This window comes from Scomber scombrus, chromosome 18 (genome assembly GCF_963691925.1).
Source record: "Scomber scombrus chromosome 18, fScoSco1.1, whole genome shotgun sequence".
NCBI lineage: Eukaryota > Metazoa > Chordata > Actinopteri > Scombriformes > Scombridae > Scomber > Scomber scombrus.
The window spans coordinates 20835523-20851658 of record NC_084987.1 but is presented as its reverse complement, the minus strand read 5'-3'; the positions used below and the strand labels follow the sequence as shown (position 1 = coordinate 20851658).

The 16136-nt window shown below is 41.1% G+C and overlaps 1 protein-coding gene across 1 annotated transcript in view; it reads left to right on the top strand.

Moving 5' to 3' along the window:
* LOC134000033 (meiosis inhibitor protein 1) overlaps window positions 1-16136 on the top strand; it is a 58614-nt gene that overhangs the window by 29579 nt on the left and 12899 nt on the right. The window contains 11 exon segments of the mRNA XM_062439341.1: window positions 284-381; window positions 3400-3580; window positions 5143-5293; window positions 6035-6220; window positions 6336-6464; window positions 6947-7130; window positions 10783-10896; window positions 11794-11904; window positions 13597-13781; window positions 14099-14183; window positions 15510-15694. Coding sequence (XP_062295325.1) covers window positions 284-381; window positions 3400-3580; window positions 5143-5293; window positions 6035-6220; window positions 6336-6464; window positions 6947-7130; window positions 10783-10896; window positions 11794-11904; window positions 13597-13781; window positions 14099-14183; window positions 15510-15694 — 1609 coding nt within the window.

Below are 16136 nucleotides of genomic sequence, written 5' to 3'. Positions count from 1 at the left end.
GACTCTGTAGGCTTTAAGCCCCCCTGCTCTGAGCTGTAATGAAACTGAACTATGGCGTGTCTATTTCATATTTGAAAGGACTAAGTCAAGGCACATCCTGTCCTGCGTCTCGCATGTTCACACTTCACTGTGTTGACCGTGTGCTGTGTTTGTCTCAGGTGCCCCCGTTCTTTTATTTATTTCACGCTGCAGTTTTCCTGCTCTCTTTCCACCGCCTGTTCTTTGTTTAAATGTTTATTTTCTCTGACGCTTGTGTGTGTTTCTCTCCTCTTACCTCTTTCAGGAACCCAAATCTAAATGCATCTTGCTGCGGTTTTCTACAGAAACTCAGTATGTTTCTGCTAACCCAGTCAGACCCTGCTTCTGTCTCCTCTCAGCATGGTATGCAAAAGACACACACCACACACACATACACACACATACACACAAGTGTTGAATGGAATTGATTCTGTTGAAGATGTGTTGGTTTTGTTAAAGTTAAGTTTTTGTTTTTGTTCAGTTTCTCTGTCACATTCCCTCTCTCTCTCCCTTAATTTAAAACAAGCTGATGATACCATTAAACCATTAAAAAGTGTTTACAAGGTCACTAAACTGTAGCTGTAGCTGTAGTTTATTATACAGAACTGCAGGAACGCGCCGTAAACATGTTGAATGTGGGAAAGGGCCTTGAATCGAACACCGAACACCGTTTGCCTTGTGTGAGTGTGAAAGAGCTGATGCTAAGTATCGTAAATGTCAGCGTGCTTCATGACAACATCGATAGCAGGATGCTTGCAATAAACAAAGCATCTCTTTTGATTATGAAAGACTGAAAATGATATTAAAGAAAAGTAGTGAAAAGTCAAAAACACATGCTAAATGCAGTGATTTTGCCTTTCCACATCACTGTAACATCTCCTCAGTGCAGAGTGAAAAAAGCAAGAATTTTATGGAAACTGCAGTTGTCCCCAGGAGACATGTAGTGACACTGAGACCAGAGTTACAGAGTAAAGTATTTCTTTGAGGTGTAATGAAATGTAAGAGCTGTACGAACAAGCGTGTGTGCGTGTGTGTGTGCGTTTGTAGCTGTGAATAATGACTTTTGCAGAGCCACACTCCTGTTTGTTCCTCTTTCTGCCCGTCAATGTCTTGCTTCATTTCATCACCCTTTATCTGGTTCAGTTTCATTTTCAGCCTTTGCTTTCTCTCATTTCTTTTTTTCTTTGATCTCATCATGAATTTTACCATTCCGTTATTTTTCATTTTGAGAAAAGTTCTTTTTTGGGTCTTTATTTATAAACTTTGTTAACCAGATGTCTCTATCTTTAATGTGTGATTTAATTGATTTAATTTATTCAAGTGTATCTTTTTTGTGCGTTTATGTACTGCCGTCTGAGTGTCTTATAATGGCTGTATGAATATTTAAGAAAATGCTTCTCTTCTCTTCTCTTTTCTATCTTTTCTTTGTTTTCTGTTCATCAAAACTGGAACAGGAGGCTACATGTCACCGCGGCCTGCTCTGTAGGTCTGTTTGTTGTCTCTTTCCCATCTGTTGTTTCCCTTCTCATCTTCGTCATCTGTCTGTTCTTTGTTGTTTCTCTCTCACACAGTCCTCCCTTTGTTCATCCTTCTTTCCCCCCCCCCTCACCTCTTTTCTCTCAACTCAACTCTCTCAACTCTTCCTCCAGTTCCCTAGAGGTGGCAGCTAGGGATTCACCGATACCGATACCTGGGCTTCGGATATTGGCCAAAACCGATCTGATACCAGTGTTTAAATAAGAATCTGTGTGCCTCAGTGTGTGGAGGAGACTGGGGATCATTGTTTTTATATTTGAGGTAACATCAGGCTTGACTTAAACATTGTTTTCCTAACTTTGTAAAAACAAAATGTTAAAAATAAATACATAGATATAAATGAGCTGAATTGTTATATATTATAATAATGGTATTCGACACCAGATTGGCCCATTGTCCTATTTGAGTTAGTATTGGACCAAAATTCAGTATCGGTACATTTCTAGTGATGGTTGCATTGGCGTCTGGTGTCATTCTTTATTATGTGACTCTCCTCATCTTTCTCCACAGCCTCTCTCTGCTGTGCTCTGTATCTTGACATACATTTGCAGGATTCTACAACTTGCCTGCCTCAGCCTTTGGTTCCTGTTCATATCTCCCATTCCCTCTTTATTTTGTTTTCCTCTCCGGCTGATTGGTAGTCTCTATCCCTACAGACTGCTCTGTGGCTTTATAGCCTCAGTGTAGTCATGCGTCAGTGACCCTTATCACCGTCTGCCATCTTTGTCATTCTGTTCTTTGCTCCTGCTTCCCTGTGATTCCCTCACATGTATATGGTGTTGTTTTCTTGCTCACTCCTCCATTTCTCATCATTTCTCTCTCTCTTTCTCTCTCTCTCTCTCTCTCTCTCTCTCTCTCTCTCTCTCTCTCTCTCTCTCTCTCTCTCTTTCTCTCTCTCTCTCCTTCTACAGGCCGAATCTCACAGCTATATTCAGTGCTATGTTTCACTGGTTCCTTCTTTTCTCTTTCCCCTCCTCAATCTGTGTTGTTCTCTCCAAGTTTTTTTTTTAAGCTGCATCTCATATTCTTCTCCCTCTCTCTCTCTCTCCCTTCACTCTCTCTCTTCATTTCCCTAAAGATGAAGGCAACGTCACGGTTCAGAATTTTTTCTGAATTCCCTGCGTCGCTGCATATCTCCCCTACCGTTTGTCTGTCTTTTTTTTTTTTTTTCTCCATTCCCATCTTATGCGGTATTCTTTATTTATGTATATATACGGTATCTTTTTTGCTGTTATTTCAGTCAGTGGAAACCTTCCTCAGGCACCCTCACACTGACTCTCCTGCATCTCGTCTTCATCCGTCTCTCCCTTGCAGTTTAACTTCTCTTTTCTCTCACGCTACATCTGTTCTTCCACATTCCATCTCCATCTCGCCTTCCTTTTCTTTAGGGACGTCATTTATGTAAGAAAAAAAATAAGTCCTTTAACTTTCCTAGATAACATAATATGGCTTTTATCGAAGAATGTTCTAAAAAAAAAAATGTATTTAAGCATCCATGACATCCTTAAATTGGTTAATGATTTTTGTTTGGCTGCAACATAGATAATTGGAAAAAGTGTGAAATCAGCTACTAAGTGTGAAACCCAACTCATTTTACCCGCTAGATAAATTTGTCATAAACCGCAGCTTTTGCTCGGCTTTAATCATAAACACAAAATTAATGAGTAATACTCGTTTGTAAATGAGGCCTCAGGGTGTCTCCTGCTACATTTTGCTCTATTTCATCCGTCTCCCTCCTATTTTTTCTCTCTCTCCTTCTCTTTTTCTCTTGCTCCTGTTCCTAGCATTGATTATTAAACCACTGTCCTTTTTGCTTCCGTTTTTATTTCCCTTTTCTTCACTCAGATGATGAGGAGGTGGAGAATCTCCTGCTGTACAACCTTCCCTCTCTGTGCTGTCGCCTGTCAGACTGGCCCTGTCTGCTGGGTGAGGACCCTGGGCTCCAGCTGTGTGACTATAAAGGACCAAGGGCCACTCAGTACTGTCTGGTCATAATGCTGCACCTCGCCCTGCAGCAAGGAGACAGGTAATACAGTGTGCACACAGTCTGAATATTGATGGAGGACCATTGCATAATAATAGGTAATAAACAGGCCTATATTCACAGGCAGGAACAAATACACACATACTCAGAGTTTGTCTTTATAGCACCTTAAATCATTTACTTTCTTGCCAGTGGTCACACTTGGCTGTGCAGAATAGTGTTAAGCAACAGAAGACAAGAATAAACACCTTCACTTAATTTATCAAAGCACACAAACCTTTCCTTATCTCGGTTAAAGACTTAAAATAAATTGCAGCGGTAATAATAGCTGACACTGTTGCATCACACATTTATGTTGCTCATTTAAGTTTTGCCCATTTAAAGCGATATCTTTGTTCAAGTTCAAATTAAGCGAGCGTCAGTAAAATCTCATGTTCTCAGCTGGTAATTTTTATGGTAATGGAATTAATCAGTAAATATTTCAGCATCACTAGACGACATGTTGCTGGCACATATCCAGAGTACTTATCCCTGGCACTGCAGGGTGGCTTTGTAAGAGGGGCGAGCACAGTTTGATACAGAAGTACTGACTCACCGTGCTAAAGTGTCTTTGAGCAAGACTCTTCTTCCTTTGCTTGGTGGCTCTTAGCGCTACATTACACCTGATCTTAGGGAAACAATGCAAAGACCAGACCTGGTTCCCCCACTGAACCAGTTTTATTTGTGTATGAAGTTATATGTATGGTTTGATAGTGACCGAAATATTACAACTCCTCAATACTGACAACCTGGAAACATTTTAGAGATGTCTGATATATGGGTGCTGCCAGAAATATTTAACAAGTAAAGTATTTTTGAGAAAGTGTGATTATTGATGTGGTTATTATGATCAAACAGAGACATTTATTTTTGATTAGCCAGTGGAAGAAGCACCACTTACAGCCTTTGAGAAACATCGGAGATACATCATATTAATTGATTTGACAAAAATCCCAGAAAACATGTCACAGAGTATCAGAGTTATGTATCAATATATAAACAGGCTCCAAGAAACCAGTAGGCTTTGCATGTATCTGTAGCTCTCCTCTTACTCCAGTGGTACTGTAGTGGCCCATCGGGGGTGTTCTTAAGTACATATTTTATGATCTCAGAGATACGTTAGCTTCTTTGGAAAGTTTAATTTATTCTTCTGTGGAACCTCGACTATGTAACCCTTGGGGAAGGGCATGAAAGCCTCTCCCTGCCACTGTGTGGTCTCATCAAGATTAATGGGAGCCGTGGCTAGAGATTTACATAGCGTGGGAGGGCTGAGTGTGTGTGCGTGTGTGTGTGTGTGACGTATGTGGCGTGTGTGTACTGTGCGCTGCCATACACTCTGACTGTGCATGTGCATTTTAGCGAGAGAGAAAAAGATAGAAAGTTTGTGACATCAACATGCCTCTGAAGCACTTTGTTTGTGTGTTTTTCCATTTTTTTTTACCCTCACGCTGAATGTGCCTGCCTAGGTGGGTGACATTCAAGTGTATGTGTGTTTATATACAGTCCTATAAATGTCATCATCATGCACGTGTGTGTTTGTTTGTGTGTGTTTGTGTGTGAGCCAGGCTCCTTCCAGACCAGACAGTGTTCTCAGGGGTTCTGTGCCTGTTGCATACAGTGCAGGAGCAGGGCAGCTGTACTTTGCCCGGCTCTGTGCTCCGTTCTGCCCTCTACCTGCTGGCAGTGACACAGGATAAGAGCACCAGCCTCAGCGGGGTAATTGTGACCAGTTCACTGAACAGAGAATACAACACACTCTGTACCTTACAAAAGTAGTTTTTTAGATTCACATCACCAGCATCAAGTTATAGTATATGTAGGAAGTATAGGAAGGATGAAACTATGTTTTATGCTTTTCAATGAACCTCTATACCTTGTAGAAAAATGACCATTTGGCCTTATGATGCTTTAAGAATCAAACTTTTGTATTTGTAACAATAAATGTAAAAACAAAACACAAGCACTGCAACATAAGGGGCCAAGATGAAGGTGTTAATGATGTTTTTCCTGTGTACAAAGGAAAAGAATCACATTTACTTAGGTTAGAGCTCTGTATGGTGTAATGTGGAGGCCACAGACTTATCATAATGCTGCATGATCTATATTATGCTGTAGATAATCATCACCAGCAAAGAATATTAATAATAGTTTATCCAAAGCTGCACAGAACAAATAAAATGTTCTCAAATTAATGTACTTTTCTGTAGTTCAAGTAAACGTTATGCTTCTTCTCAGCAGGTGCTTGATGGTATATACCTGACTGAATAAAAATAAGCAATACATTACAGGAAATCTCTTGCTGTGACTGAAGGCTCGGCCTCAGCAGGGTTTATAACTAGTCTCACATTTGTTTTGTGAGGGAATTTTCTTCCCAACTGAAGCTGTTTAACTTGTCTATATCCTTGTCTCAAAGAAAGCACTTTGGCTTTTCAACCTTTTTTTTTCAACCTACTCAAGGCTTCTTTGAACTGCATCTGCAAGGCACTCTCCTCCTGCCAAAGCTTCTCTTCCCTCTACATTCACCATCCTGCACTCCTCCACTTCATCTGCCGCTATAAGGAGCTAGCAGAGAAATGCGGGCCCCTGGTCTTGGAACTTTGGTTGACCAAGCGAACAGAAGACACAGGTGCAGAGCTGACCTCGGTGAGGGGACGGTATTTTAATTTCTGTCTCAGACTTTGCTTCACTGATTAATTCTACTTTGAACTCTCACAAATTAAAATTGTGAATAAAAAAAATTGTATTTCATTCCTGGCAGACAGCCACAAAAGATGGAGAGAAAACAGAAAGCTGTGCAGAGGAGAGGCTCGAACAGAAGCCAGATGCAGAAATCATGGAGCTACTGACACTGTTAGAGAAATACCCAGCTGTCATGCTGACCCTCCTGGTGAGAGACCAAACCAGGAACTTGGATTTAAGAAGTTGTGCTGCATTGTTTCAAACGCAAATAGAACTATTTGTTAAGCCTTAAACAGAAATAAGACTTTGTGAAATATGTATATTTGCCTTTAAAGAGCAACTTGACACAAGACCGAAAAGAGGTCTTTCACTGCCCTCTCTGGTTAAAAGGGTCTGTTTCACTTCTGAACACTGGGTGTGGGCAGAAAAGGCACGGTTGAATCTGTAACCACACCCAAAAGTGATGTTACTGGGCCTATACATCACTGCAGCAAGGTGTGATGTTAAACCATTGAAGGTAATAAAAAGCAAGAATTTCCGGTGGCGTTAAGTTACTCTTTAACCTGCATTGAGTATCTATTTGCCTTTAGTATTAGGACTGTGCAGGTACTGTCAGTTTCACATAAGATATTTTAAATAAATCTGACTTAAAACTTCTATCTGTCTTTCTATTTGACTGTGTGAATCTAGGACATGGTTTGCACTAGGGAGGCTTCCCTGGCAGAACGAGCCCTTGAGGTACTGGAAGTTTTCTTGCGGGGTCAAAGAGACTATGAGGCAGATTTGTGTACCGATCTTAGGACAGCCCTGCTCCAGGCATTACAGAGGCTCAGCGTGGAGAACATTAGCCATGGACAGGGACACTCTGCACAGGGTAAGAGGTAGAGGGTGTGGTAATGCCTATCCAGCCATGTACTGTAATCTTGTTACCAAGAATGGTTCAATTAGTTCTGCATTTTAATTACAATACAGGTAGATGTGTGGCTGTGATACATTTGTTTTCGTTGTTTTATAGTGGTTATATTGGAAATACAAGTGTTATTTTAAAACTATATGTGTATCTTTAATAGTAGGATTACATACAGTTTATGAGGATTAAACTATTTTGTTACCAGATAAAACAGCCAAATAATATTCGAAAATAAAAAATAAAAACCAATATGCAAAATACAAACCACATTTTAAATAATACTTTTGTTTCACTCATAGCATTATGGAACAGATCATTATTATACATGTCAGAAACGTGATTTCAACTTAAAATAAACGTTATTTGCCTTTTCTGTTTGAAACTTTGCACATCCCAGACAACAGTAACTTACCTCTGAGGAAAACTCTTCAAACTGTCAGTTTCACAGTAATGCGGTCATCTATAATGTATTATAATGTGTTCTTTTTGATCCCAGCCTGCAGTCAAGCTCGCTACAGGTGCATCCAACAAGCACGGCCACAAAATTATCAAAAGTGTGCATGACACAACCCCAACGCATAGTGCGCTTGACTGTGAGTCCTGCTGAGCCCCTTAAACACACAAAAACATACTGTACACACTGTATAATCATTTGACATGATCTTATTAAAGCATAGATACAGTTTAGACAGAAAGGTTTATTTTCATCAGTAGCTCCTAGGCAGGCTAATAGTTGAAGAGCACAAACGTTACAAACAGAAGCATTGAAAATACATTCAACAATGAAAACAGGAAAAAATTGCAGATACAGTACAAAACACAACAGACCCTGTTTGTTTGCTCTCTTTTGTTCACTTTTTATGATGCAGCATACAGTGTTTTGTTTTCTTACCGGTTGTCTTCAGTCATACATATTAAAACTTTGTGTAGCAAATGAAGGTTTTTGATGAAATTGTCTCTTCACCGCTCGATACAAGCTCATTCAGATTGTAGACACATACACATACACACAGTGTGAGATGTAATAGAACAAAGCCTGACAGTCTTTTTTTCTCTGCACACAGCAAACACTAAAGGAGTTAGTTAATTAAATATCAGCTTTGTACACAGCCAGCAGCAGCAGCAGCAGCCACACCTGGGCTATTTTGTCTCAGATGCCTATTTCTTTTGATAAAGACTAAAAAGTTATTTGATTTTATTAAGAAAAGTTTTTTAATGAAATGTCTCTGCACAGACCTTCCTCTACACAGTATCTACATCACACGCTGTGCATCAAAAGCATTTGATGAGATCAAGGCAAAACATGAATAATCCACCTCCAAATAATACCTTGAATAAACTTAATAAAAAGACTAAATGTTCAACATTCAGTCCTAAGATTTATTGCTTGATGGTTTTTTACAGTTTGTGTTATAGGTGGTGGCATTTCTGCGCATCGTTGGCAGGTGAAAAGTATGACATGGCTGAATGTGATGCTATGATAATGACTACAATGAATACAGAATATATTCCAAATTGAGACAAAATTATTACACACATTTTTAACATAAATGTCAAAGAAAGTGTAAAACCTGCAGAAATTGGTAACTTGTTAGTTGGAATGTGCGCTGGTGCGTGTGCGCCCGGCTTATAATTTCACATTCATATGGAAATTCTTTAAATTCCTCCACAGCTGTAAAAAATCTGAGTAGACTGACAAATTATGTTGGAAATTTAAATAATGGTATAAAAATAACAATGAGTATGCACAGCAGTAAAGCATCTATAAGGCACTGTGCATGGATTAATGGGTCTATTTGGCAGGAAGTGCTTATGCAACATAATGGAAAGCACTTAGTTTAATTATTCACACAGACCGGATCTTTTTAAAGAATACCTGTTAGACCTTTCTCCCAGACTGCAATTTCTTTGTAATGGTTCTAACAGTTCAAATTGCACTGCCTATAAAGACAACGTTAAAGGTGGATTGATCACATGAAGAGAAAGTAAAATTCTTATTTAAGAGAATTTACTCTTATTAAATATCAAACCTGAAATACTTCTAAACCTATTCTGACATACTGTCACCAATATGATAGTTTTGCATTGTGGTTAGTTTGTATGTAGTTAGTGATCAGAAGTTTTATTCTTAAATTGGATTGAAATGCACAAACACTTCCCAGAACACAGACTGTCCGTTCTGATTTATGTTTGAAGCGAAGAATCATTAATCCTCTGTTAAAAGGAATCTTCCCAGCATCCTTTGTCAGTACGGAAGGAGGAAAGTGAGATACCTGTTTGTCTAGATGACTATCTTGTGTGATCGATTAAGCATATAGTATTGATTTCATTTCACTAATCTGAGGAAAATTCTACGTAAAATATCAGTATTTAGATAGCATACACTAAGAAAAGCCCTAGACTTCTCTTCTTTAAAAAAAATGATCCAGTTAATTAGTTTCTCTGAGTCATTAATTTGACAACAGTTCAGATAATTAAAGCAATATTACAATATAATCATGTCATCACGATGCAAGTTCACAGAGTTAATTAATATAGAATTGGAAGTAATTCTTTAATGCTAATTGAAAATCTTACAAGGAGACGACGACATGACGAAACCATGATAGAAAATATGAATATTACAAAAAGGCATTGATAAATCCACATATGCGGATCCTCTAAATGCCTTTAGTGTTTATGCGATTTTTGTGAGATCGCATGCTCCCCTGTTCAGATCATGTCGGATGAGAACACATCCAGGTTTATAGGTTCGATTCCCAGACGCACTGTGCACGCTCAAACATATGTGGTGCTATAATGTGCTTTAGGCAGAAGTGTCTGGCAGATGGTGTTATTATGTCTGCAAACCTGACCAGGTTAATGAGCGCAGCTGAAGGGTACAACACCAGTGTGCCAGCTGGGGATTCAAAAACTGTTGCTGTGGTTAGCCTCTGCAAGCTCTCAACTCATCCTGGGGGCCTGTAGGGATTACAGACCCTTATCCCTGTACGTGTTCCAGTTCAGCCCACTGTAATTTGCATTAATATATACTTTATATTAGCCCCTAATGCTGAGGCATCCCGAGGGGAGTTATTTTAATGTTATGCACTACAGCAGTGAAAGGATATGTAGATGACTGTTCTGCCTGATCTTCCTCCAGTCTCTTTCCTGTTTGAGTACTTTGTCTCTTTCCATCTCTCTTCACACTCCCTCTCTCCTTTCTCTCTCTCAGCTTGTTTCACCCTTAACCCTCCCCGGATCCAGAGCCAGGGTACTGTTATTTAACATGTGAATGCATGGTAGTTTCTTCTTCTTTCTCCTTGATGATCACTGTGACACCCACGTGTCACTGTGAGATACAGTCACTTGTTTTTTTTATTTCAACAGTGTCAGTTTGAACAATGTCCTTTATTTTGGATTTGTTGAAAACGACTCTAGGGGACCTTGAGTTTCAGACTAAATAATAAGCTGAAGTGAAATGCTAAGTGTCTGGCAGTGTCCTACCTGCATCACTCCCTCTATCTCTCATTTAAATGAATGTCACAACACAGTCTTTATTTCTTTATATATCTGTCTGTCTCTCTAGCCTCTTCTTTTTACACTTCTACCTACTTTCTTTTTCTCGCTCTTGCAGTGAACTCCCTCCCTCTGCTGCTCAAGCTGCTGTGCGTGATGCAGGCCAGCGACCCGCCTTCTTCTTCCTCCTACGGCAAGATGGACGGGGTGCATTTCACGCTGCTCTACCACGGTGAGGTGAAAAGGCGCCGCTGACAGGTCACACTAAGCGTCACTCTCCTTCCCCTCGGCTCTCATCTGTTAGAACACAGACGCAAACAGACATCTCCTAACATGCTTTACATTACTCTGTATAATCAAACACGCACTCTTCTTTAGAGACAATGAGTTAGTAAAACTCTTTGATACGTTACAGACACACATTTCTTCGCAATAATGCATGTAAACTACTTAAACATTTATCAGCATGTTCCTCACTCCCACAGGCACTAACATGCTACATTGCAGACATGTACTAACTGTGCCAGATAACATCTCTTGACATTATCTTCTTATTCGACACATGGTCTGCTGTGCTGCTGACTTTATCTCACCTCCATCCCGCAATCCTTCCTAAGTGTTTGATTGGATATCACCATCGACTCAGAGAGGCACTGGCTGCTGATCTGGTGATGGAAACTCTGTTAAGAAATTTACCCGACACGTCTGACAAATTGTAACTCCTAAGCCCGCGACGATTAGAAAGAATATTTACTTTCTGCCCTGATGTCAACACCCTTCATCCCTCTGTGACTCACCAGTTAGGTTTTTGGTCTTTTTTTTCCTACCGCATTAGTGGAACCTCATTCTGTGCTCCGAGTTATATTTCCCAGCTGTTCATCCTCGACATTTTTCCACGGCAGATCAGATTAATTCAGTCTTTACCGACCACTGGGAGGCATGACGTGACACTGACAGGCAGTAAATGGTGCAGTGTTTTTACATTTTATCTGTCTGTCACATCGTGTCTTAATGTCTCCCCTTGAATAATGAAATGTTTATCAAATTAGAGAGCTGCAGATAAAATGTTAAGATGGAGAAGTGAGCCATTAGACTTCAATGTGTGTCTGTGTGTATGTGTGTGTGTCAGTGAATAATATAGCAGGAAGGTTGAAGTCTACAGACACAGAGAGCCTGCTGCGTGCCCTCAGCTACCTGTACTGCTGCCTGAGTCTGTCCCCTGCACACTGCACTGACAGAGGTTAGACACACTTTTCTTCCTCTTGTGACTCTCTCTCTATCTCCTCCCTTGTTCTCCCAGTCCGTCACTATCCCTATGTTGCATCTTTTACACACCTTGTCACTTCCTTGCAGGTATTTGACAAAGGTAGGAGACTGACTGTTACAAGCATGTTGCATTGAGACACAGAATAAACAAGAAGCACCAAAGCCAACACCTGCTGTACGTCTTTACATAACGACACACACACACACACACACACACACACACACACACACACACACACACACACACACACACACACACACACACACACAGACAGACTAGCTAATTCTCTTAGACACTTGTACACACTCGTTAGGCTGTCAGCCGTGAGAGCTCCTCAGACGTTTGCACAAAAGCACACGCGGGCTCTCGGGGATTGTGTTGTCAACCTTGCTACATGTAGAAAATATCTGTAACACGCAGACAATACCACGATTAGAAACCCAAACATACACACACCCACACCATTATATGGTCAGCAGACTATGTTTCACACACACACACACACACTAATCCCCATTCATACCCACTGCCACATTGCCATAAAAGGTGGAAGCAATCTGTTTATTATTCTTTGTGCAGATAATAAAATATAAGATGGAAGAGGAATCTATTTGATGTACGCTCTTAAATGTTTTATTATCTTTGTTCAAGAGAAAACGAAAATATATCACCTCTGAATACCATAAAGGTAAAGCAAAGTGAGAATGAATCCACCAAAATATAGAAGAAGTAGCTCCACTGTTGAACTGAATAAATAGATATATGATTAATTAATTAACAGGATTAATCAAGACATGTTACATGGCTTCTTACTCAAGACATAAATGATTTGGCATGGTGATTAGCATTGATTTTATTACAAGCTAAATAATTTACCTGGACAGGCTTCCAAGAAAAATCTCAGCAGAAGTCAGCAAAGAGCCGGCGTGTTGTTAATAAAATGCGGCCAGTGGCCAGAGAGGAGGGATGCCACTGACGAGCAAAGCCACTTATGCCCATAGCATTTCTTTTCTGCTTCTGTTGCACACTACCTTCATTCACCATCTGCTTCTTCGTCAATAGTGGTGAGTTTACAGATGCTAGTTACTCCAGCCTCAGGCTACATAGTGTCTCAGCTGATGGTAAGAAGAAAAGGAATAGAAACACTTAGTGTCTCAACGAAAGAGCAGATTATACTGTAGTAGCTATGGATAATGTGTAATTATACTCTTTGTAGTCCTTGACCAGGGTGGCTCCCTACATACTGTATATATTACCAATATTATGCAAATATTTCTACTTATTCTGTTCATTTGTGCTGATGCAACAAGCTCATTTCCATGTAGACATAATTAAGGTGTATTAAGTCAAGTCAAGGATGGACATTGCACTATGTCTAGGGTGAGGGTGATGTGAAAGTGTGTTTGTGTTTGTGTGTGTGTGTGCGTGTGTATGTGGGTGCGTGCGTGCGTGTGTGTTTGATCACTTGAATTTTGCCCTGTTTGTGTGTATGTGTTAATGCCTGAATGTGTGTAACTTTAAGTCAAAGTTATTAAGTTTAAAGTCCTTACAGATACCACACAAAGTGAAAGTTTGTGTAGTTGTTGTGCGTGCACACACACACACACACACACACACACACAGAGCCTATCAAAGTGTAATGACATAGTGCCTTCTCCTCCCCAGCTGTCTCCATGCTGCTCTCCAACAGCGGACTGATGGACCAGCTGCAGAAAGTCCTCTCCTCTTCCTCCTCCTCCTCCTCTACTCCATCCCTTTCTCCGTCTGCTGGTCCCCCTTCAGCCCTGTTGTGCTGCAGCCATCTACTCCTGTCCTCCCTCATCACCTTGCAGCATGTTCACTCCGCTCAGGTACACACAGCCCAGCTTCGCTCTTATCACAACTTGAGGATAGAGTTTCACCCAATCAAGGCACATTCAAGGGCAAGACACAGAACATACAATAAAAAAAAAATTCTGATGTGGGCGCAGCATACTAAACAGCAGCTGGATTCATTTGATACAAATCAATGTAAGGCTGCGATATTGAACAGTGCATTTTCTTCCCTGCTCGCACTGCAGGGATAATACATTCTTGCTTGCAATGAGCTTTTCAGGCCCAATCTTGTTATTATTGTGATTCTCCCCTCTCCCACTCTTTCCCTCTCTCCCTTTCTTCATTATTTCAGGTCCATAAGAGCATCAGTTGGAGTTTGGACACAGCTCTGCAGCTACTCCTTGTTCAGAAAAGAAACACAGACAATCTCTTGCTGGGTAACGAACTCACGATTGTTTCTGAAAATGATTTGTGAAAGAGCTGTTCCTTTGCAGACAGCACATGCCAAAACAGTTCATCAGCAAGCATGTATGTCTAACCTTTATAACACTTAGGGGGACTTTCTGATGCTTTTCCACGTCCTGTGTCTTCTTTTGTTTCGCTTTTTGTTCTGTGCTGCCTCTTCATCTCCTCTCATTTTCATCATTGCATTCATCTTGTGCTAGTCTGCTTCACTCCGTCCAGTGCAGTCACACACAAACCAGAGCGTGTGTAAAAACTAGATCCATGTCAGTAGAGTGTTGATTTTGACGAGGTCAGGAAACCATGAATGCTGCAGCAACCGTCCATATACTGTACAAATCTCAGGATAGACAAATGAGGTTCAACTCCATTTGCTTTACATGTACTCTTTACACAGGCAAAGTGTCCGTCACTTTGTAACCTCAGCGTAGGTAACCAAACCCCAGCATGCATTTCATACACTTTCATTATATTAAGTGGTCCACATCCTGCTGCACCACCCGGAGACAGATCATCCCTGCTGCTCCGGTGTCTCTGTCTGTCAGCTGGATAAGTGGCCTGTCAGGGTCGTTGTGATGTATCGGCACCCTCCCTCTGCCCCCCCATGTCTCCTCCTCTCACTCAGTCACCCGTCTGTCTTTCTGTAGCCTCTTTTTCTATCTATCCATCCTTCGTTCCCCATCTCTGTGTTCTGTCTCTACCAATGCCACTAATTGAGTCCTCCCTCCCTGAGAGAGCTATAATCTCAGTGTACATGGCATAAGTGTAGTTCAAATGGCTGGCAGCTCTCAGTGTGGAACTCACAGTTTTTACAGTCATTTTGGCCAGGTCTCTCTCTTTATCTCCATCACTTCTATGGTCTCTCAGTCTCGCTGACCTTCCTTTAACCCTGTCTCTCACTGCCTCACGCAATCCCTATACTTGGCACTGACATCTTTAACTTCTTGCCCTCCATTTCTGTCACATATTAATTCAAAAATTGCCCTCAATTTCTTCTGACTGCCACTCTCACTCTCCTCCAGATTCTATTCCCACTGCTACCTGTTTTTACCATCTATTCCAAACTTCCACCTCACGCTCTGTACAATCACTCGCTCCTCTCTGTGTTCTACCATGATCCTTCTTCTCCTCCTGCGGTCCTGCCCTACACATTTGTTTGCCTTCTCATCGTCCTCTCCCTCCTTTGTGTTTGAACATGCCATCTCCTCCTCTTCCAGCCATTCACCTCTCTCTCTCTCTCTCTCTCTCTCTCCCTCTCTCTCTCTCTCTCTCCCTGTCTTATTCTCACTTTCTCTTTCCAGTGAGCTACCTGAGGTTCCTGCAGGCTTTACTTGATGTTGACCTGGCATCAACAGTGGTGTGTGTGAGCACCGGTCCGGGCTTGGTCGGGCCGAGACCCCTGGGGGTAGAAGATGGCGCATTATACCCACTTGGCTCCAGAGGCGCCCAATGCCTCTCAACTGCTCTCAGTGGACTTCTTTTACAGGTTGTAGCACATTGGAGAGAATTGTGTGTGTGTGTGTGTGTGTGTGTGTGTGTGTGTGTGTGTGTGTGTGTGTGTGTGGGTGGGTGGGTGGGTGTGCGTGTGCGTGTGCGTTTGTGTCATGTTACATGCAAGAACATGTATTGTGTGGAAAGGAAATTGGATTTCCAGCGATATAAATCCCTGGGGATACAGTAGAGAAGTTCCTGGAAGTGGTACACCATTAAGCTAGATGTACAGTTAAGTTGTAAATATAGATTCGGTAGAAACATCATCTTAAGCACTCTATGGATTTTACATCAACAGATGAATGTGAGTCTGCTGCGGAGAATGCAACATTGCATTTCACACATTTCTTGTTTGTGGACGGCAGAAATAATAGAACATTTGAATTCTGTACTGTAATAAAAGGTGGAGTGCTACCAGATGTACTCGTTTTTATAAC